General features: G+C 36.5%; 1 protein-coding gene across 1 annotated transcript; it reads right to left on the bottom strand.

Moving 5' to 3' along the window:
• Positions 1-1370: 1370 nt before the first annotated feature.
• On the bottom strand, positions 1371-18543 carry LOC120631729 (acyl-CoA:lysophosphatidylglycerol acyltransferase 1-like). Its single transcript, XM_039901411.1, has 5 exons — positions 18448-18543; positions 8956-9092; positions 5678-5811; positions 4249-4430; positions 1371-1607 (listed from the first exon to the last, which is right to left on the bottom strand). The coding sequence occupies exons 1-5, from the start codon at positions 18541-18543 to the stop codon at positions 1371-1373; spliced, it is 786 nt and encodes a 261-aa protein (XP_039757345.1).
• Positions 18544-25398: the final 6855 nt, after the last annotated feature.

Raw genomic sequence — 25398 nt, 5'->3', positions numbered from 1 at the left:
CAATATTTAACATTAACACAGGTAGTTAATAAACGGACTCTAGTACAAGTGAACATCAGAAAAACAGAATATCAATCACACACTCATTACAACTAGTGTTACACTCTTACTCACACACATTACTGTGAAATCTCATAGTGAACGCTTATGCTCATAAAGATAAAGACGATATACATTTGAACATAAAACGTTACTGCTCTTCGCTACCCAACGCAAACATCGGCGTTACTAAGTCGTAATTAGACAGATACCGTATAATTAAGAACAATATTCTTAAAGACTAGGCGTGAACCATATGCTAAATAATAATATTGTCACTAATTGTCTAAAATAACACACTTTAGTCCACTGGGCATATTATCAGCTTTACCCACTGAGTTGTTAAAAAACTACGCCTTTTAAAAACTTTTTTAGTGAAACCTTTGCGTTTGGATTTACTATGCGAACTCATAGCTATGTGTGTAGATAAAGGTGCTGTTTTTGGGGATGACGTGATGAACTTCAATTAACTATCTATTCTATTTTTTATGTATATGCCCAATTTGTATACCTCAAAGTTTGATTGCATAAATTCATCACGATGTGATCACGGCCCTGATTGTCTATGACTTTTAAATCGTGATATAAATGTATTTTTGTTCAATACTAACAACCTTTAGAAACAGAAACAGTAATGTTTGTTGACATACATTGCACAATGATACGATTTTAATGTCATAGCTAATGAGGACCATGATAGGCTTTTGTGAGGTTTGCAAACTCGTCGGCGTCTGGGTAAACTATTTGCAAGAAAAGTGTTTTATAACAGTAATTTTACTAACTATCCCCGTCTCCATAGGACGATTAGTTTTCATAGAAATTCTATCCTACTTTTGATGGTTGCATCCTTATTTCTCTTCGTATTTTTATATTAAGTTTTCAAATTTAATACGAAATTATCGGCAGTCTGATCTCGTGATGTTAAGTAAATACTGCTACCTATGAATATCTGCAAACTCCGCAAAGAAGACCTTGACTTGAAGCACAAGCAAATGTTTAATATTGTCCATCATACAATACTTTTTGTCATATAAATATGTCTGTTACCCAGACACTTTGCAGACGGACTGTATTTAGACAGCCAAGCTACAAATTTGAGCTATCTAGCAGTTAAAAAACATTACGTTTTAAGACACCTATGGCTTCTATTAATAAACGTGGAATATTGACACAGTTATGCAAAGTTATGCAGTGTTTAGAACACTTGCCAGCCCCTTTCAAATGTCAGAGACTGGATAACTATTTCAACATTATGCGACGTTAACTAATAAGGCCCTAAAAGTTTGCAAAGCCTCACAGCAGCCTCACAGAAATATTTAAATTTAAATTCGTTACCAGAAATAGCTCCACAGTTCACAGAGAATTCTGTATTGTAAAAACGTTGATGCTATAAAAAATAGATGCAAGATCAGGTAGCGCACATTGTCCTGCCTGACTTGCCTTACTACTTGCGGGCCGTTCTCCTTAGATGGAAACTGCCCCGTGCGGTAAAATTCTTCTAGCATTTTATCCTTCTCTATAAACCTATCGTACAGCCACTGAGTCATGCCGTCGGTGTCGGTTGGTACCTGTAACAAATGTTCCAAATTTAAAATAATGATCACTAAATCTCTTTCTCTATTCGTCATTCGTCAGTTATACTAATATAACATGTTATTCTAACTAATATTATTAATGCGAAAGCTTGTTTTTTCGTTTGTCATTCCTTCACGCCCTAACTAAGTCACCAATTAACTTTATATTGTGCATAGGGATAGAAAGGACGGAGAGTGACATAAGCTATTTTTTATCTTAGGAAAATAAATAGTTCCCACGGGATTTGAAAACAAACGTGTGAATAAATTAAGGCGAAGAACGCGGGAAACAGTATAACATGTTATCGATAATAAATAGAAGTGATGCACGGTGAAACCGGAACACTCGTCTCTCACATCACGGGACAACTCTGGGCTGGTAAATGTATTATTGCATTAAAATAAAAGTAACTTAAATTTTAGTTATACATTCCGCATAAACGGCAAAGTCACTAGAGATATTTAAAAATGCCGTTAAGTGTTATTATTTGTCCAAGATGTGATGAAGGCGATGTTTAATAGTATTTATTTACTTTTATCTAAGTTTTTATTTAATGTTTTTAAATAATATAGTATTATTAATATTTTTTTTATATTTTTATATATGTTAGGTGCATTTGTGTATATTAGTTTATGTATTAGTATTTCGTTATTCGTATGTATTAATTTTATATTTTGAATCAATTGCAGTTTGTTCTCCTAATTTTTTTCCTAATTCTAAGGTTGCCTCTCAGAGATCGAATTTTGAATTTTGAATTATTCTACTTCTATTTTTGTTTCTTTTTTCTTGTATAATTCTTTTACTTTATGTGGTGTACAAATAAAGAGTAATTATAATAATAAATAACTTCTTACGTCATAAATATGGCTAATATTTTCTAATTCCTTCAGACAATCATGAAACCAGGACATATTAAAAACCGTTCAAGTGCGACTCAGAATTGCGAGAATTCCGTACTGTTAATCATTTTTCTGTTTCCCGAGAGTATAAAAGGCAGGATGCTGGAGTTTATAAGTTTGCTATAAACTAGTCGCAAACTATTTATGACTTCCTGCATTATCACTATATATTTTTATTAAAAATTGAAGTCGTTATTTCGATTAAAAAAATGCCCCGTATTTGTATATTTCCTTTAATTTTTATGTAATTAAAAATGATGTCTAATTCAACAAACTCTTTTATTTATTCACATGATGAATTAGATATAATTACTATAGCTCTTTTTCTTTTATCTATTTATGTTCTTACACCAGAACTTATTTATTTATGTTATGCATCCATAACAGTGATTGAAACATCTTATTCTAATAAATAAGTATATGGTTTTTCACGACCTCGCTGACGCAGCGGTGAGATCTGTGGTTTTAATTGGGAGTCCTGGGTTCGATCCCACTGCAGGGGTAATTTGGGAAGTTATCATTTCTGATTTTTCCTTTCAAGTAGTAGAAAGCTATAAGAGGATATGTGTACCAGCAAATGATATTGCAATCAGGGAAAAACTTGTAGAGGTAACAGAATTTCTATTATTTTCGTAGAAATATATGTATTTTGTGTATCTGTCTGTCCGTTTTTCATATTAGATAGTATCCGATCCGAAAAAGGTTTCAGTGTAAAGATGGGAACCCTAAAAATTTAAGAATGTATCGAAAAGGAGCCTGTAATGTACCATGTCTAAAAAGAGGCTATATAGGTTTTGGCAACGATTCTATTTGGACGCACGCCAAGGGCTTATTGCATGGGAAATGATTAGATAATCTGTCATCGATATATTTATGGGATCTTCGGCCAATAAAGTATTATTAAACTTTAAAATTGGCTTATCCGGGATATGCTTTGAAAATTTTATATTTATGATAGCATTTAACGGTTTATGTTAAACTGTTATAAGAAATAATAAGATTTCATTATTTATTATAATACTGAAAGTGTCTGTTCTTTTTTCTTGTTTTCTTAACTTGATGTGGTTTACAAATAAAGAGTATAAATAAATATTTCAATCAAAGACAGACACGATCTGACCACGAGAATATAATCCAATATTCTCGTGGTCAGATCGTGTAGAGATTAGTTCAAAATATGGTATGCTCACGTTTTGTTTGTTTAAGAATATTATTGTTGATCTTACCAACCACATATAATAGGAGAGAAAGATTTAGACGACCTCAGCAGTATGCTAAGCAGGTATGGCAGTGATATTAAATAACTGCCATACCCGCTTAGCCAGCTACCATGTTAGATTGCAACATCATATGTCATCCATCATCATCCTAACAACCCATTACCGGCCCACGGCACGGGTCTCCTCCCACAATAGGAAGGGCTTGAGGCCGTAGTCCACGACGTTGGCTAACGTGAAGTAGAACTCTCAGGCATGCAGGTTTCCTCACGATGTTTTCCTTCACCGTCGAAGCAAGTGATATTTTGATTACTTAAAACGCACATAACTCAGAAAAGTTGAAGGTGCGTGCTGGGATTCGAACTCGGTCCCCTGAAAGTGAAGTCAAGCTCCTACCCACTGGGCTATCACCGCTTATGTATCTATCATCCACCAGATGAGATTGCACTCAAAGAATACCCTGGAATAATTAAAAAAAAAATTAAGTTAGTGTTTTTATTGGGTGAATCAGTACTAACCTCACTACTTGGATAAAGCCTGTAGTGCAGATGCGTCCGGCACGGCTGTCTTGTGCCACAGACTATGTCCTGCAGATGCAGCGGTATGCGGTCGGGGTACGCGATGGTGACGTCCAGGACCCACTCTATGGCGTCGCCGGTTTTCGTGTCTATGATCCTTGTGCTGTTCTGGTTCACGTCATCTGTTGGAAAATAATCATTGCTGTGATAATAATTTGTTTATCCTCATCATCATCCTATCAACCCCTTCACAGGGTCCAGTCCACTACAGGGTCTCCTCCCACAATGAGGAGATTTAAGGCCATAGTCCACCGCGCTGGTCCAATGCGGCATCACACGTTTTTGAGAACATTATGGTATTTATCCTTAATCACAAATTTCACCTTCCTAAAACTTCCTACGAAATATAATGTTCGGATTTACACCTTGTACCCCTTCATACACGTAGAAACATTGCCGATGTTTGTTTCTTACTTAACATTGTTAGAGGGTCAATAGATAGTCCGGAATTACTTACTAAGTTAGATTTTTATTGTGCCCTCACGATTACCTAGGCATAAAAAGATTCTGCACGTACCCTTAACTAAAACTAAGAATAGATTTAAATTCTTTGTAATCCGTGTCTCTCGCCTTCTTAATTCTGTTTACAATGACCCCGAAATTGACTTATTTTATGGTAATATGAACAGTGTACGTCGCAACTTAGTAGATAAACTGTTGCATGCTAGGTAAACTTAATACTTAGTTATAGTTTGCTGCGTTTTTGCTGGGTTATATCAGGTACCCTTGTTTATATAAGCCTTATCTGTGGCAACCTGTTATTAGTTTTAAGTCAACCAATTTGTTAACTATTTAGAATCTACAACTGCTGGTTTTCCAATTAAAGAAAAATAAATAAATAAACTCTCAGGCATGCAAGTTCCCTCACGATGTTTTCTTTCATGTGATATTTGATTTACTTAAAACGTCTGTAACTTAGAAAATATGGAGACTGGTTCGAGACTAACTTAGAGGGAGCTGAAAGTGAGGCCAGCCAGTTTTCCGGTGCGATGTCTCGTGGCAACCGATTAGGGGTATGACTACCATACTACCTAACAGGTTAACCCGCTACTATCTTAGACTGCAGGCTAACCTGTTAGGGAGCCTGTTAGGGAGTATGGTAGTCATAGCCCTAATCGGTTTCCATGCGACCACACACCGGAACACTAAATCGCTAAGCGGCTCGTCTTTGTCGGTAGGGTGGTAACTAGCCACAGCCAAAGCCTCCCACAAGACCAGACCAGAGAAAATGCAGAAATTATAAATTCCCAAATTGCAACTGCTGGGAATTGAACCCGGGACCTCCTATTTAAATTCACAGTGCACACCGGTGCGCCAGAGAGGTCGTCAAAATTTTATAGTCAAAATAATTTATTTATTTAGGTTTTACCTCTTTTATTTCCTTGTTTCGAAGTACTGGCGGTGGGATCCTGGGGTCCTACTTCTTCCATTATAATCTTCAAGGCGCCGGCTCGAGGCAGGGACACGTATTCTAACTTTGGCAGATTATTCTTCTGAGCAAACCTACAACCAATAAAAAATATGGCTGTCAATTAAATGGCTACTGGACATAAACGACACAAAAGCAATAATAATTTATATTCAAAAGGTACATACCCAGTATACAAAGTACAAAAATATACATTTTAAATTTTTTTTTTACTTAGTACCAAAGAAAAATAAGAATACATAAAAAAGTCGGGTTTTTTCTTTAATTTATTTATCATAGGTAGGTATTTTTATTTGTAGAAGGAAAGCTTATCCCTAAAGTTATTTCATCCAGAAGCCCACAAATTATAGTATATTTATAAGATAAACTGATCATCATCATCATAATCATCGTTCTCAACCCATTACCGACCCACTACCTGGCACTGATCTCCTTCCAGAATAAGAAGGTCCATAGTCCACGACGCTGACCAAAAAAACAACCTTGGCCTCGTCATAGACAATACACTGTCGTAGTCCCCACAGGTAGCAGAGGTGATTCGAAAAATTTTTGCTTCGATTGGGTACTCCTCGTTGGAGAAATTTCCTTCCTATCAAAACTAAAATTTCCCTTGCTCTCTCTTCTTCTTCCTATACTGGATTATGCAAACTCGTGTTATCCTGACCTTATCGAAGAACTTCTTAATAAACTCGAGCATACTCCCTATGAGTGTACCACTGCTGGAAGCAGGCTTTGCTATCATAGCAGAGAATTACCAGGGATAGAGTTTTTTTTTCGGATTTTATGTAGCTGATTAACTTTCCAGGATAAGTTTAAACTTTAGGGCTCGAAAAGGCGAAGAGATCCTCGGCCTGAACGCACCTCATGTGAGGGCAAACGTCGGCTCAGGTGACGATTGGAGTGAATAGTTTTCGCACGGTGATTAGTTGGCCCGCCTCTGTGTTGTGAACCCACGCCTTCGTGAAGACGCTGTGTGTGTTGATTGTGTGTCCTAATAGGGAATGCCACTTTATGACGAAGTAACAACTCCTTACGCCTGTTTAGCGTGGGTCTACCGAGGACGAACGCAGCCTTGCTACGGGCTGCGCTAATGTGATCGGCGAAGTTAAAGCGACTGTCAGAAGTTACACCCAAGTACTTGGATGTCTTAAAGATATAGATAGCTTTAGAGAGTAGACGATGCTCCAAACTCCAAAAAGGGTTGGCGGGCTGCAACGGTTACTATTACATGTGCGTGACATTGACAGTTTAGCGTGCTCATCGGGGGAAGGGGGTTAAAAAATTGCTAATTTCTTAACTCTGAGTTGGTGCTAACAATAACATTATTACCCCACCTATGGAATAAATACCTTGAGAACCGTTTTCGAACATTTCAACTACTGCTAGACCAACCAACGAAGTTTTTATGTTGCCAAGAAATTCCATTTATATCATTGTGGGCTTCGCAATAACCAATTATGTTTTCATTCAGTACAAAGCCTCACCCGATACCATATATCGGGTTCGGATCGAATACCCAATGTCCTAAGAGCAACACGCCTGGTATTCAACGTGTGCTGTCATCCGATAAACAAACAACATATTTTTGTATCAACAAGCATCTGATATAGAAAGTTTAATGAAATGAAATTTTCTTTTCGAATAATAAGACTTTATGAGAGTGTGAGAAAACAACGTCCTCTCCCGCTTACTAAATTTAGGCGTATCCGTCTAAATGACGTATTGTAAAGAAAATTGAATAACACATTAAAATTTTTATACTTATCATCTCAATTAGTATTTTGCATGATCGACAATATCAATTATATGTGAATCGACTAAGTATTTATAATTCATGAGTTTCTGGACCGGAGTAAGCAATTGGCAGTATTGACCCCCTTGCCTCAGAGAGATCATTGGTGCAGTGTAAAGGGCTATAACTCTAAATCTCTCCTCAGAGAAGGGTGTGTTGTGAAGCAAAATAAATGCCTCCGGATGGCAACGCCCTTTTTCAGAATTACGCATTGTGATTTAAAACTTTAAAAGTATCAAAGAAAAGCATTATCTATCGTTGTCATAGTATATTTATCACGCGTTACTTATTATATAATAAATATTTATACATATTACATAATTTTTATGTATTTCGTAATTATCATTGAGTAAATTATACCCTTATATGACCTATACCACAAAAAAAAACATTTTACTCACATCCTGGAGTAGCTGAAAGAGATCTCTTATAGAAATAAGCTTTCCTCTGTACACTTAATGTACAATATTTTCTCATTCACAATTCGTGGTACATAAATAAAAGTTGAGTTTTCAGACCCAATGGTCAAGTACTTTGGCTGGTGGAAACATAACATAAAGCAACTCCCCTTTAAGGAGGAGTTGCGTTTGCCTGTTGCCCGACGACTTTATTTTGCCGTATTATTTACAAGGACCAATTTAATGGAAGCCGGTGCTCGTTATTGTAGAGTGCCTACGATTTGTCTACGGGTATTGCTTGAAAGAAATATCGATAGCAACTAAAGCCTTCCATTAAAGGATTTCATGTTTATGTTTGTGTTTCTTATTTGTACCAGCAATCATGTACCGAGTATTGAAACTAGGATCGGGTAATTTCGTTTGGAATTACTTTGTGTCGTAACGGGTCTCCTTATTTCACTTGTGTTGAAAAGTAGTAGGCGTTACTTTAAATTAAATACATTGTAAAGTAACATTCACCACACTGCAGAAGTGGTGATAGCGCATTGGGCAGGAGCTCATCTTCCCTTTCGGGGAGCCGAGTTCGAATCCCAGCACCTCCTCTAGTGGCACCCACTTCCATCCCCGGCACTTTTAGAAATTAAAATATCACTTTGCTTTAACTGCGACGAAAAACATCGTGAGGAAACCTGCATGCCTGAAAGATCTCCATAATGTAAAACCATTTTAACAATACTAAACTAGTATTGATTAGCGTGTACACCAATCCTGTTATAAATACTACAGGGTAGGCTTTTTATAACTCTTACAATGCCTATCATTGAGTTTTTTACAATTCGCACCGGAGATTTTCTCCATTTTATATCATCTGCATACTCTTTTCATACCCTCTATGCACGCCACTGCAGGAGTGATCTATCGGCGAGCCACACCAGCGCCCAAAAGTACAACGGGCGGTTCAGCTCAACCAAGTTAGGAAACGGCTCAGGAATAGAAGAAGAAGAAGTAGGCGACAGGTGTGCACTAACCTCTGACTGACTTCTCTCCTCTTGTGAAGGAAGCCTCCTTCGGGAAATAGCACCATGAACTGTCTTCCGAGTGGTATGTAGTACTTGTGTATGTGCTCCTTCAGCTCTGCGAGCGACTGCTCTCGTTTCGCCTGACCCTGGGGACAAACAATAGATACTCAGCGGTATATAAATAATCCGAAATATACGAAAGTATGTTTGTTTAACTATACTCCCTTTACGCCCTAACTAAGAGTAATAAATTAATAAATATACTACGACAATACAGATACGATTTTTACATACTACATACTATTAAACTACTATTACTATTGATAGATGGCGCCATATTGCGCTGGTAGCAACAAATTTAAGTGCTCCGTGTTATTTTACATGTTTAAAAATATAAATAGTAACTAAATTTTATTTTATTGAATTGAATATACTTATTACTATTATTTACTTGATATGGATTTATATATTTTTTTTTATTATATAAATAAATAAATAAATAAATAAATAAATAAATAAATAAATAAATATACTATGACAATACACACATCGTCATCTAGCCCCAAAGTAAGCTTAGCTTGTGTTATGGGTACTAAGACGACTGATGAATATTTTTATGAATAATATACATAAATACTTAGAATATATGTATAAACACCCAGACACTGAAAAATATTCACGCTCATCACACAAACATTTTCCAGTTGTGGGAATCGAACCCACGGCCTTGGACTCAGAAAGCAGGGTCGCTGCAAACTGCGCCAATCGGCCGTCAAAATATGAAACTGTAATAAATTTTATTTATATTAATTTCATTTTAAAAATGTTTGCATTCAACTAATTGAATTGTGTTCAAACATTTTTTAGGTGTAAACGCAAATAATTGTACTAGCAAAAAAAATCACATTCCAGCAAATAAAGATATTACCTACTATTCTATTCATATCGCCATCTAGCCCCAAGGAAAGCGTAGCTTGTGTTATGGGTACCAAAATTACTGATGAATATTTCACGATTATAATTTGCATATAAATACCCAGACATTGAAAAGCATTCAAGTTATCACATAAATATTTTCCAGTTGAGGGTATCGAACCCACGGCTCTTGGACTCAGAAAACAGGGTCGATGCCTACTGCGCCACTCGGCCGTCACACAGAGAGCAGACAACTTGATTTTTGGCAACAAGTTAGTTAAAAGGACTGAGAGTAACATTTTATTCCAGAAAATCCAACGTTCCTAAGGGATTTGTAACAAAACGTAATACACGAAGGCGAACAGCCTAGTACTATGTAAAAAAACAACATTAAAGAAAATAACATTAATAGTTGGGTGCAAAAGAAGCACCCTTTCGAGTGCGAGAGGCGCGGTGCGCAGCGGTATAAATCTAAGTTTCAGTATTTTACTAAAACGCAAAAAATATTCGAATGGATCATTTAAGCAGATGTTTCAGCACTATTAAATGGTAAAGGTTAATAGTGTCTAGTGTCGTAAACTGAACGCATTTTTTGTAGATTAAAAAGCAGCCGATATAATCATCATTATTATTTTAACCGATGATGCCAACTGCTGGGCAAAGATCCTTTGTGAGGATGCCCACATTCTCCTGCCTAGTGCAATCTTTAAAACAATTTCCTGCGATACGCCCGTTACAGTATATCCTCGTGTAGAGTTTAAAAACGCAGCAAACAGGAGCAGAAATTTGATTATACTCTTTATCTTAAATACAGCTCAGCTGTAAATTTGTAGATAGCTTTAAGTACTTAAAAATTATTCATTGTAAAATTTACGTCTCCTGAGGATGCTCTGGTTTCGGAGCGAAACGTGCGTAGAGGGTACATTGCCGAAGGTCTGTTTTGTGTGGAGTATAAGGATTGAAGAAATTATAAATTACACCATACAGATTCTCTTGCTTTTCACGGATTATAGCAAATTAAGCTTAATCAATCATGCAATTCCGCAAAGTAACACCTGCTTCTATCCGTTAGCTTCGGCTTACATTTTTAATTCACAAGTAGGTATCACTAATCTATCCATACTTTTCAATACAAAAATGTCCATTAATAATAATATAGTAATATAAAGCAAACACATTTAATAACAGTTTCAGTTTCTTACAATTCTTTATTTCTTAGCTACTACGCCATTTCTAAACACAAAGCCCTAATAGGTAAAATAAACACACTCGGGTAAATAAAATACAAATATTTACCCTTCAAAGGGCAAAACATTATCGACAGTTGGTGTGTGTAGACGAAATATTTTTATTATAACATTTATTAGATGGAAAATATTTGAAGAATTAATTTACCCTCCTCTGTTTCTCAGTGATTACCCTCCCCACTAAACATTACCCCCAATCGGCGGCACAATGGCGAGCACAATATGTACGCTGTTAAATATATTTTTGTACAACCACTGATATATTAAAGATGTACAGCTTTAAATGTGTCTAAAAGTTTTCGAAATTAACTGTCACCAGCAATTCAGTTATCTTATAATTTGTTTCTTAATAAACAGTAGCGTACAGTTGTCTCGAGATTACAAGCTAACTTTGGCATTGATTTTGATCATTTGGCTTTAATCCATCGGTGCGATGTCGCGTAAAAACCGATTTGGGGTATGGCTACCATACCCTCACAGGTAACCCCGCTACCATTTTAGACTGCATTATAACTTACCACCAGTTGAGATTGCAGTCAAGGGCCAACTTGTAGTGGAATAAATAAAACAAACTAAGTAAATAATTAAATTCAATGCCAAAGATGGCCTATTTTTTCGAAATTATTCAATAGAAAATATACCCTTCTAAATAATTTAATTTACCCTTCTCTGGTTACCTGCCGCATAGGCTATGACCCCTATTTGCTAGTGTACAGTGTCGAAGCACAAAATTGTTTCGACTATTAAATGTATTTTTATACCGTAATTGGGACCTTTTATGTTGTACACAAAGCTTTAAATTGGCAGGTCTAGTAATACAGCGCTATTTCAGAACCACCAATTAAGTTGTTTTTCACAAAGAGTACAGTGAAAAAGATTGCTCTAATTTGAGTTAAATTCGTTTAGTTTTGATATTTGTTTAAAACATAATTGGCACCATTGCCAATACTATACACTAAAAATGCCATACACTAAAAATACCATACACTAAAAATGCCATACACTAAAAATGTACGGTTTCACGGTGACTATTACCTCAGTCTCCGTTTCTCGCAATTTTGTCCGCTTTCAAATCATTTTCAATTTATTTAATTAAATCTGAATGGCTTTTCTTGAAAGTGCAAACGTATTATCTATGGCGCAACTATGATTGTAGCTGACAAATATTTATACAGTTTGGCATGGAAAATTATAATAAATAATTAAATTAAAAAATATTTTATTTACCCTCCTTTTTTATTAATAACTTTTCCATTGGAACTCCTAGCTGCCAGTGTACACTGCCGAGCAAAATATGGAAATCATTTTATACTCGTACGTCACCAATATAGTTTTAAAGATAAAACAAAGATTTGCAGTTTCAAATGCGTCTTCTATTTTCTTTATTATCTGTAACTCGTAACTTCCCAACATTATTTAAATCTTGGCTTTTACGGATTAAAATATACATATTAGATTACTTATAGTTAGACTACAGCTTTTAACAACTTGTAACGAAAATATAGAAAGATAGACGACTGTGACGACATGGAGTCAGGCGTCTTTAAATTTGGAACGCACCGCTTCCCACGTGCGTCTTTTGGCGTTCAGAAGCGTTGTGGGAGCATTCTACCCCACTTGTGGCCTGGTAGGTGTTCACCCTCTAGTTTTTCCTTCAACTTGTCCTTGCATCATCAATCGCTCAACCTAGCCTTCATTGCTATCATAATAAAAAATAAATAAACGAAAATTAAATACAGTTCATTCTCTATTTTTTACTATTACCTACCTCGCGGAAAATACACCCCATCTTTGTCGGTATAGTGGCAAGCACAATATGGCGAATATTGATGTATTTCAATACGTCATTGGCATTGATATACTAAAGATTAACACACTAAAGTTTTAGTTGTTTCTAATAATTTCGAATGCGTAATAAATTTTGAAATTTGAATGTATAAACTATTGCTTTTTCCTATAAAGATAGATAGAAAGAAAGTGCACAAAAAACACATACAACAATGACATAAAACGACACATTAAACTTAATTTGTACAATTGGCTGCCTTTTCGCTAAAAAGCGATATCTGCCAGTTAACCAAAGTGCACTACCAAACTTCTAGGTTACTTCTCAACTTAAAAAAAACAATAGTTTAAAATGTAGGCAATACTTGCTTATATTATTGTACATTTGCAATAGGCAAGCCACAGATATACACAAAGACATATCTACATTGGTATTCAATGCATTTGATGGTTAATATTTCAGGAATAATTTAGCATCCTCTATTTACGGATAATGAATCCCCATGGATCATTAAACTCGATCGACGATGCAGCGGCAAGCAAACAGCTATGTCGATTATTAATGTACTCGACAAATAATTATCACTGCATTTTGAACTAAGAATTAATACTGTTTTAGGATTGTCTACACTTTAAAAACGGTGAAAAATGAAAATGTTTTATTTGAGAACCACGCCAGAAAAACATATTTTTAAGGAACAAAACAGGGAACTATGAAAAAGAAAACCACTAGTGTATTCCTAAAATTTTCAACACTCACTTTTATATTAAATTTAGCGTCTATGAGAGTACATACTACAAGTTATTCAAGAGCGTTCCAGCTATACACCTTGAATACAGCAATACCTTTATTTTTTAGATCTTAGGTATATGAAAAAAAAAAATTGCCTAGAAAAGACATATCACCTAATGGCATATCATATCAGTATTGACTGAGATGGCCGATTTTCCAGTTATTTTTCACAAAAAAATGCATGAGCTATTATTGTCTTCAGCCAATGGCCTTACCAAATTACCAAATCAAAGGCTAATTCGTAATGCAATAAAAAAAAAATTGGTTGCCTGTAAAGTCGGTATACGGGCGAAAGTTTTACGTGACAACGACTTTGAGTGGTAAAATAATTTTAATGTGAATATTCATTCGTATAGTAGGAAGAAGGATGAAATAATAGTAACAATTTAAAACATTAATTTATACAAAGAATCTCGCACTGAATTTCATATTAACAAAATTTTATTTTTACCTTTACATATACATACGTATTTATATACAAATATACATACAATAACTTGCAATACATTTGCGTACAATGAAACAGCGTTTACTACAAAGGGACGCGTGCCTTTCACTTTTTATGTCTGTCTCTGTCGCTCGTAGGCGGGCGCGTGCCTCTCACTCGCTCTCATTGTGAGCGCATAACGTGAGCGGAGCGTAACGCAGTTTCTTGAAGTGTCACCCGGCAAACCAATTTATAAGACGTTGTCACGTCAATAAGGCAGCCGGTTAATCCTGAATCATACTTAAATCTTCAGATCGGCATTTACACGACTGAAGATACAGATCAATAAAAAAAATATACTGCGACAATACGCACATCGCCTTTTAGCCACAAAGCAAGCGTAGATTGTGTTACTGGTACTAAGATAGCTGTTGAATATTTTTATGAATACAATACACATTAATACTTATAATAAACAGATAGATACACATAATCCCTACTAATATTATAAATGTCAATGTAAGTTTGTTTGTTACGCTTTCACGCAAAAACGAATTAACCGATTATCATGAAACTTTGTACACAAATTCTTGGACGTGTTAGAAGTAATATAGGATACTTCTTATCCCGACATTTAGTACGGTTCCTTTGCGGAAAGCAGCAAACCCCTCATTTAAGGCTTAGCGATACTGAATACTTTTTTTTTAGAACTACAACTAAATTTAATGCCACATCAAAAAACAAAATCAAACGCAGACGAAGTCGCAGGCAACAGCTAGTATAATATACAAGAAGAACTACATTTTTTTAAATAAGCGACGAATCGACATCTTGTCTCGTGCCTGTATTACACCGGCAACCACGCCCTTTAGACTGGGACACAGCAATCCTGCTGGGCTGCAGAAATAAGAATGTTAGTGGTATTTTCCCGAACAGGCTCTGTTACAAACAGTTCTACTACTATGCCGGTTACGTTTCTCCGGGATGCGGCTATCTTTAAGCCGAATTCCATTAAAATTGATGCAGCGGTTGAGACGACATTAGGTAACAAACAAACAAACGAACACACTTTCCCATTTATTATATTGATTTAGATTTTTTTATATCAATGGTCATTTCAGACTCCCTCTAATGGTTACTATCAACATTCTCTGGGTGAGAATGCATTTTTTTGCACCGCCCTCTCATTATTGGACCCTCGTGCGGGTAATCAATACATGTGGGTATAGATATTGTATTAAGAAGTGCCCATTCACGCTAAACGAGTTGACGGCCGACTGGCGCAGTGGGCAGCGACCCTGCTTTGTGAGTCCAAGGCCGTGGGTTCGATTCCCACAACTGGAAAATATTTGTGTGATGAACATAAGTGTTTTTCAGTGTATGGGTGTTTAACTTTATATAAGTATTTATGTATATTATTCATAAAAATATTCAACAGTCATCTTAGTACTATTAACACAAGCTACGCTTACTTTGGCGCTAGTTGGCGAGGTGTGTATTGTCGTAGTTTATTTATTATTATTTATTTACTATAGATGCCGCTTCAATGTCGAAAGTAGCTTGTACATAACCCATAAAAAATAGTTTTGCTATAAATCTTAATTAACATAACATAACAGTTTATTCTTTCGGTGGGACCGAGTTGGACCTCAAGCACGCATCTCTAACTTTAGTAATATTAAAATTAATTCAATAGTTTATAGAGCCGTCAAATGAGAGATAAAAATACATAAGTGTAGGTTTTATAACTAATTTCTAATCATTAAGAAAACTTTTTTACATAATATGATAATGACGATAATTTATTGCCATTTTTCTTTTGCTTTAGCCATAGTAGACGCGTTTATAATGTTGGGATACCGCTTGTAGGAGTTATTACTCAAGATCATTCGCCACCTCTTCCTATTTGCTGACAGCCTGGTACACTCATGCACAGAACCTGCCACGACAGATTTTATTTAGTCGCTCCATCGCATGGGCGACCTTGCACATGCTCCACAGCAAACTGGCTTGCTCTGCATTATTGTATTAAGCGAGGGCGTTGACCTCAGTACAACAGGTGATAAATTTCGAACAGTGTACGAAAAGGCAGTAAAAAGTGGAAAAAGTAGCTTTTATTGAAAGTTCGAACCTATACGTATAACACTCAATCCCACAAAAGACCTTTGAGGCTTTGTACCTTTTGTAGGCGTAATAAAGGCGTCATACACTGGGATATAAGCCATTAATCCTTCATAAATATCCCCGCAATAAGATACTATTACATTTAGAATTCACATTTGAATTTCTTTAAAATTTGTTTTTGAATGTAAAATAATTCTATATCTTTTACTTATAACTTTCGACTTTGTATTAATTTAATTTCGCTTTTTTGACGCTAGATGTTTGGCGTTAGGGCGAGGATTTCTCTATAAGACCAACATGAATAATAATTGCTGAGTTTAAAATTTGTTTTTATTAATGGTAAGTATGCATAAGACCTTTGATGGACGCATGTGTCAAACATACAGATTCTTTGCAAGTTAATTTATTTAAAACTGCGATATAGATGGTTCATCCATCAATAAGTTTAGCTAAATTATTATTGCTCCGATAAGTACAATAACTATGTTCACTATACTGACATCCCTACTATTCCTATCCCTTCCCTACTAATATTATAAATGTGAATGTAAGTTGGTTTGTTACGCTTTCACGCAAAAACTACTGAAACAATCATCATGAAACTTTGTACACATATTCTTGGAAGTGTTAGAAGTAATATAGGATGTTTTTATCCCGACATTAAGCTCGGTTCCTTTGGGAGAGGGGATGAAAGAGTTTGACGATTTTACACCATAGCTCCGACTAATTTGTCGACCGATTTAAATAATTATTTTTGTACTACATATGTTATAATATGTGTTTAATTTTGCCCAAACTTTGTGCGCATCTGATGAATGTGGTTGGAGATAGAGGACAGAACTCCCCAGCGGACAGCAGCAAACCCTCATTAAAGGCTTAGCGATACTGAATACTTTAATTTTTTTTAGCACTGCAACTAAATTGAATGCCACGTCAAAAAACTAAATCAAACGCGGGCGAAGTCTCGGGCAACAGCTAGTTAAATATATCTCAACTTACCACAACTACATATAACTAAAGGTATATTGATCCTGATAAGTCAATAATAAACCACTGCTCTGGATATTGTTGATATGTTATCTCTAGAGGTAGTAACATTTCACTGTAACGTTTTATAACAATAATCAAATGATTAATTGAAGAGGCGTTACTTTACAGAATTCGCAATAGAAATACACAACATTAAATTTTTTTTACGCATCAAGTAGCAACAAGCTTTCTTCTCTTAAGCCCCCATGTCAGTGTGACATCATAAAGAAACTGAATATGCATCGTTCTACGGTTTAAATACAGATCATTATCGTTAACCGATTTAACGAGACCCGACCCACTACTCGGCCCGGGTCTCCTCTCAGAATGAGAAGGGTTTAGGCCGGCTGGCAAGTTTCGTCACGATGCTTTCCTTAAACGTTTAAAGCAAGTGATGCTTAAATTGCTAAAATTGGTGGTGCGTACCGGGGCTCAAACTCGGTCTCCCCGAAAGGAAAGCCGATGCCTTACCCACTAAGCTATCACCGCTTTTATATATACATAAATACATGAAAATATAAATGATTGTATGAAAAGTTTATACATTTCGATCAAAAACCCTCGACACAATGTTGTAAAAAATAGTATTTACGTCTGAAACGAGTAAATTGCTACTCTCATCGAGGGCTACAATTTATCATAGCGTATAGTATTCTACTAGTCAAGCTAAAATATGTTGATAATACGATATTTGCAATAACTGATATTTATCGAAGATAGCTCTCAAACACACACATACACCCACCCACACCCACACACAGAAACACATACACACACATACCCAAACATACACACATACACATATACACACACACAAATATACACTATACACACACACACACACACACACACACACACACACACACACACGTTAACTTATAACACCCCCCGTTGTTGTTTTGGCGAGGGTTAAAAGTAAACCAACGACTGTCCTTCGACTACACAGGCCCTAACTCTTACATATGGACGCAACTTAATACCTTACATGCAAACCTTTGCACATGCAGATAAAGCAAAACAGGTGAACAACAGACGGGGAAAATAATAGTTCTACGAACAAAAACCTTATTTTATCATGAGAATTGTCAATTCAGAATACAGGTCGCGTGTCGCCCGTTTGTTCGCAGTTCGCAAAGTCTCGCAATTATAACTAGTAAATCATGTTTGTGAACTTTGCGAACGTGGAACATCTCTTTTTGTTTGGCCACACTCATGCTCGTACCAACTTTGCGACGCTGCTCCCGGAATGTTTCAAGCGTGCTCGTAATTAATTCCATATTAGTAATTCAATTGATTGAAGTTGTATTGGATAGAAGCACGCGTTACTTTACGGAAATCCATGATATATTATGAAAATTAAGCTTAATTTGCTATACTCCGCGAAAAGCAGGAGAATCTGTACGGTGTAATTTTAATTTCCCGAATCCTTATACTCCATACCAAACAGATCTTCGGTAATGTACCCACTGCGCACGGATTGAAGTTGATTCAGTTTTATCCATTAAAAAGACTTTTGAAACGACAAGTATGTCTGTTTGTAGTGACTCTAACACCGGTTCGGAAGGCAGATTCTACCGAGAAGAAGCCGGCGAGAAACTCAGCAGTTGGTCTTTTATAACATCATTTTACAATTTAACAATCATTGTTCTATCTTGTGTGAGCTGAAAGTGGAGTGGCTTGCTTCCAGGCAACCTAGTCATTGATGCGTTACGTGTTTTAATCTGCATATGCTATGTTTTAAAGGATTGAAATTAATAAGCGAATTAATTAATACACTTCTAGAGTACTCTTCAGGGAAAATTTACAAAAAATTGCTACGTTATCAAGGGTAGGTCTGGTGTTTTCTGAGTTCAAGACTGTGAGATCGATTCCCAAAACGGGAGAATGTTTGTGTGATAAACATGAATATTTTTCAGTGTCTGGGTGTTCATCTGTATTTAATAAGTATTTATAAAAATATTCATCAGTCATCTTAGTACCAATAACACAAGCTCTGCTTACTTTGGGGCTAGATAGCGATGAGTGTATTGTCGTAGTATATTTCTTATTATTTTATGGTCACCTCCCATTAAATCCCAACCTAAATATTTAATAGTAGATTCAACCCTTTTTGAAAGACTACAGTGTGTATGTGTGTGTGTGTTTTCATTCACTTAACTATCATCTTACTAGGTACCAGTAGTAAGTGATGATGCAGTCTAAGATGAAAGCAGGCTAAACATTTTAGAGTATGGCAGTAATAGTGATCAGTTTCTTCTAAACATCTTACCGCAACGCTAAATCGCTTGAAGATACGAGTAAGCCCAGCTCAGTGACCCGATAGTGTAATGAAATCAATTCCAGGTGGCGTAAAAAATCGAGCAGTCCAAACCCCCAGTCTTGGACTCAGAAAGTAGGATCGCTACCCACTGTGAAAGTCGGCTGTAAAATAAGGGATGGACGCCTCACGTGGTGGACGACGGTGGCCAAAGATCCCAACAGAACACCCAAGAAGAACCCAAGGTAGGGAGTTCCGGCGCAGAAAGACAAGGAGGCCTCAAATGATGGGATAAAGCTAGGGCAAAGACGAAAGACTGGTGATTATAGCAATATGCAGAATAAATTAAATTTTCAAATAACGTATCGTTAAAAAGTTAAATGCGAATGCAACCTACAAGATACTATCAATAAAGAAGCTATTTGATTGCAAATCCTTTACAGAACGCCGTGTTACGAGTACAAGAGAAATTTATAAGATGCGTAGAGTTTTACAAGATGCGTTCAAAGCGTTAAGCTATCGACATACAGGTAAAAGGTATCCGTTCAAACTTTAGCCAACTATATATTGTGGCCACAAGATATGACAAGAATTTAGTCTTGCAAAATGGCTCAAAGTACTATACAGCAGAATCGAAGTACAGTATAATGAAAGCTTACGATAGCAAATAAATAAATAAATAAATATACTACGACAATACACACATCGCCATCTAGCCCCAAAGTAAGCGTAGCTTGTGTTATGGGTACTAAGATGACTGATGAATATTTTTATGAATTATATATACATAAATACTTAGAAAATACATATAAACACCCAGACACTGAAAAACACTTAATGCTCATCACACAAACATTTTCCAGTTGTGGGAATCGAACCCACGGCCTTGGATTCAGAAAGCAGGGTCGCTGCCAACTGCGCCAGTCGGCCGTCAAATAGATAGCAGTTTGCACGATATAGTAAAATACGCCCCTGGTTCGAATATGAATCTTTTCTTATGTTTAAAAAGGCTAATGCGAAAGTTTTCTACAGAATACTGCCAACAACGAAGCTATTTGATTGCAAAGCCTTCACCGAACGCCTTGTAACGTGTACAAGCGAGTTTTATAAGATGTTGGATCTTCAAAGCGTCTAGTTAAGCGATCGGCGTAAGGGAAATAGGTATTCGTTTAAACTCCAGCCAACAATACATTGTGGCCACATTGTAGTAAAAACTAAGTGTCGAACTGTTTCCGCTAGTTCGACGGCCGGCCAATTGCACTTCGCTTACGGAGTGCTCACGAAGTTCGCGCTTTACCAATGGTACCGACACTATGCACGGTTGAATAAAAAATACCAGAAAGCTCTTGACATTGTAGTTCATATCATTAGAACTGACAAATTTTGTTCTACGTCTACAAAATTCAGTAATAATTTATTAAAAAGCGTGTTATTTATAAACTGACATTACACTGTGAAACCAAATACGTATGATTTGACAACGTCACGTATTCGGGTCAGTGACCGCACTGATGCCGATATAGTTCGAGTAGAGAAGTAACGAGTAGAGTAGCTATGCAAAATATTGAATATTTCACAAACTAACGAGTTAAAAAAAGTAGTATAACAAAAGTTGTTAGCCTAAATGTAAACAACTACAGTCCGAAAGTTTTCTGGTATTGTTTATTTAATCCTTTATACCTTAATATTAAATGTGGCGTAACTTCCGACAGCACCTTCCAAATGTCAGACCACTCATAAACAGACGAGACGTTCACTGCTGGACATAGGTCTTTTGTAGGGAGTTCCAAATACCACGGTCTTATGCCGCTTGGGTCTAGCGGCTCCCTGCGACTCGCTTGATGTCATCCTTTCACCTCGTCTACAAACACTGCGTTTACCGTTGCGACTCTAGCACCTTCTGATCCCAACGACGAATTCCTACGATATGCTAGGTTTATTATAAGGCTAATAGAAATTAAAAGTGTCGACATTATTAACAAAAGAAAGCATCAGGGTTCGTTATTGAAATCTCACTTTCAGCCTAGTTTGGAAGCATCAAAGAACACGTTAAGCCGTCAGTTGCAGCTATTTGACATATTTGTGGCCCGTAGACAGAGGAAAAATTTTAAACATCTGTATTTTTAATTCAAAGTACGTAAAATTAAGAATACAGCTGTTTTTTACTCCACTACATATGCCTTGACTGGCAATCTCAACTGGTGGTAATTATAATGCTGTCTAAGATTGTGGTGGGCTAGCTTGTTTGAGGTATGACAGTTATATTTAATGTTAAAAAGTATACCACTAATTGGATTTAACGCAGCATCGTACAAGAACGCTAAACCGCTTGGCGGCACGTATTTTCTAGTAGGGCGGGAGACAAATAACGCTCTTCTAGTACTCTATTTGATTAGTTTAGCTTGGCAAGGATGCTTTTACGAAAATACAACACACATCATTATCATTATCATAAACGTAAGTTTGGTTTATGTATTTTCTTATAGCGTATATAATATCGTATATAGGTATATTTACGTAATTTAATGTAAGTTTATTATACGAGTATATGTATATTGTATGTATCTTTTAACTTGTTCACTAACCACTATTTTGACGTGACAGCGTCTTATAATTCGATGGAGCCGGCTGCACGCACGAAAAAACATGACGTATGCGGCGTTACCTCGCTCTGAGGCGTTCCATGCAAGGCTTGAAGTGCAAGCGAGACCGCGGAACGAGCGACAATGAGGCACAGTCGGCCTCCGCGTTCGACATCTGTCTCTTTCCTACTTGAGTGAGCGATGCGTCCGCGTACAATAATACATTTACATGTTTTCGGCAAGGATGTAGTGCAGTGAAAAGTGAATGTGGTGTCAATTGTTTATAGCAACGATAATATCTATCAAACAATTAAAATTAAAATTTTCTTTTGAAAAATGCAACCATTCCATCAGTATTTTCTCACGACGTTCTCACGTTCAACTATCTTCAGTAAGCCGACTTTACAGACAACCAATTTTTTTGTCATCGTTTCTCTTAATGGTTGCCTGGTAGAGATGACAAGGCCGCCATTACACCCTAATTTAGTTCTTAAGTTTGCTTTTAGTTTTGGTGTGTAATAAAGAATTGTGTTATTATTATTATTATCATTTTAAAACGTGAGTCAATTTATCTTTAAGTGACTAGTTCAGTTAATTTAGAGTTTAAGTACATCTTCTTTCCGCTACCTCTTTTTTCTTCCTAAACATCTATACTGGATATGAGAGAATGACGAGAATATTCTCTTCTAGAAAACATCCCTACTAAAACTACATTAACACTACATTGAAACTTCTAAACTTCGACGGCTGATTTGCGTATTGGGCAGCGACCATGCCAACTCTGTGGGTTCAGTTCCGACAACTAGAGAATGTTTTTGTGATGAACATTATTGTATTTCAGTGCCTGGGTGTTTATCGGTGTATTATATGTATTTATGTATGTCATCCAATAAAAATATTCATCAATCATCATAGTACTCATAACACAAGCTACGCTTACTTTGGGGCTAGATGGCAATGTCTGTACTACTTAGCATATTTATTTATTAAAAAAAAAAAAAAAACTGCACTAAGCTAAGACGATGTTTTGAGTCACGTTATGTCGACACCACTGGCCAAGCGCACTCAATATGTCGATCGTTAGCGTTTTCAAAAGTCCTCCCGCCGAGTCCAGATTGGAGTTAGACCCGTTCCTGTTTAGGAGCGGTTCGTTGCACCCGTGGGAACGCGATTACCCGCAGATGCGACGCGATTTACTACACGGACTTTTGTTTTAAATTGATTCGCATTTAGGTACTACACGTTTGAAACAAATAATATCTCTATTTTGTTTACCCAGCAATTATTAGACCCAGACTTCGATGGAAGCCAGTATGAGTGGAAACAGTCATCGTCATCATCACATCAACACGGGTCTCCTTCTACAATGAGATGGGGTTAAGGCTTTACTCCACCACGCTGGCCCAGTGCGGATTGGTGGACTCCACACACCTTGGAGAACATTATGTAGAACTCTCAGGCATGCAGGATTCTTTACGATATTTTCTTTCACCGTTGCCGTATTTTAATTACTTAAAACGCACATAACTTAGTAAAGTTAGCGGTGCGTGCTGCTTCCCAATGCGCTATCACCGCAACAAGTGGAAACAGTTATACCAAGTAATTATATGGGAACACTTTGATTATAAGCAGAAAGTCAAAGTCAAAGTCTGGAAGTAAAAATAAAACAAAAGCCACAAAGGTTTTGAACGTCCAAAGATCAAAGAAGGAGCCCACAACTTAGCCCACTAACTTTTTGTCATCACCATTTCACATTGTCATTTACAACGATGTAAGTAACAACCTGGTTAAATTATGAAAATTGAGCTTATTTTCACCACACAGATTCTCCGCGAAAAGCAGGAGTATCTGTGTGGTGTAATTTATAATTTCTTCAATCCTTGTACTCCACAACAAACAGAACTTTGGCAATAGTACATTGTTGGGTTCAATGGGTTCTACGCACGTTTCGCTCCGAAACCGGAGCATCCTCAGGAGATGTTGACTTTACAATTCATTAATTGTTAAGACTGAACCTGGTTAGAGCTATACTTCACACCCAAGCTTTTTTATCGTTAACATAGTATTTTATATTCTAACCAGCTGTTGTCCGCGGCTTCGTACGCGGTTTAACCGTACATTTTCCCGGGATTAAAATGCAGCCTACGTTGCATTCTAAATTCCAGTCAAATTGGTTAAGTCGTTTTTGCGTGAAAGAGTAACAAACATCCTTGCTTCCATCCATTGATACAAACTTTCGCATTTTTGATATTAGATCTACTCTAAGTTGCTAAGACTATTTTTTTAGTTTTATACCACTGGATTATCATTTACTATCTGTTGCCCGCGACTTCGTCTGCGTTTGATTTAGTTTTTTGATGTGGCATTCAATTTAGTTCTATTTAAAAAAAAAATTAAAGTATTCAGTAACGCTAAGCCTTAAATGAGGAGTTCTATCCTCTATCTCCAACCACAAACAGATCTACACAAAGTTTGGGGAAAATTAAACACATATTATAACCTCTATAGTACAGAAATAATTATTTAAATCGGTTATAATTTGTCGGAGTTATGGTGTAAAATCGTCAAACACTTTCATCCTCTCTCCCAGAGAACCGAGCTTAATGTCGGGATAAAAAGTATCCTATATTACTTCTAACACTTCCAAGAATATGTATCCAAAGTTTCATGAGGATCTGTTAAGTAGTTTTTGCGTGAAAGCGTAACAAACAAACTTACATTGACATTTATAATATTAATAGGGATAGGGATTTCAGAATCAGTTAATTTTTTTTAATTTTTTTTCCTGTATAGTTTCTTCGATCCTTAAACAATCAAACAATTAACAAGCGGACTTTAATATCTAATTTTTATAGTTCAAAGTAAACCGTTAGCAGTAAGGCCATCGAAAAAAGTTTCTTCTACGCAATGGTATGGCCTGTTTTAAGTACAAACAGAATTCGTTAAGAAAAACTACTAACAAATGTCTAAGCTCTTAACGAGGGTAGCCAGCGTCCAAACTTTCGCCTCATTACTGCTGCTAAGCGTTTGATAAGAGAAAACTTATTAGTCCCTCTCTGGCGCAACGGTGAGCGCTGTGAATTTAATTGAGAGGTCCCGTGTTCGATTCTTAGCAAAGGCAATTTGGTAATTCATAATTTCGGAATTTTCTCTGGTCTGTCTGGTGGGAGGCTTCGGCCGGGGCTAGTTACCACCCTACCGACAAAGACGTGCCGCAAAACGATTTAGCGTTCCGGTACAGTTTTAATAAAACTGCCGTACTCCCTAACAGGTTAGCCCGCTACCATCTTACA

Source organism: Pararge aegeria, chromosome 18 (assembly GCF_905163445.1).
Source record: "Pararge aegeria chromosome 18, ilParAegt1.1, whole genome shotgun sequence".
Taxonomy (NCBI): Eukaryota; Metazoa; Arthropoda; class Insecta; order Lepidoptera; family Nymphalidae; genus Pararge; species Pararge aegeria.
This window is presented reverse-complemented; position numbering and strand designations above follow the sequence as displayed.

What these genes read in the sequence shown, in the direction of transcription:
- LOC120631729 (XM_039901411.1), bottom strand. Translation starts at nt 18,543, where the DNA reads ATGGAATTAATTACGAGCACGCTTGAAACATTCCGGGAGCAGCGTCGC. An exon ending in GAAACAAGGAAATAAAAGAG is followed by an intron (nt 4,431 to 5,677) that starts GTAAAACCTAAA and finishes ATTTTCCAACAG; the next exon opens with ATGACGTGAACCAGAACAGC. An exon ending in GGCTTTATCCAAGTAGTGAG is followed by an intron (nt 1,608 to 4,248) that starts GTTAGTACTGAT and finishes CATTTGTTACAG; the next exon opens with GTACCAACCGACACCGACGG.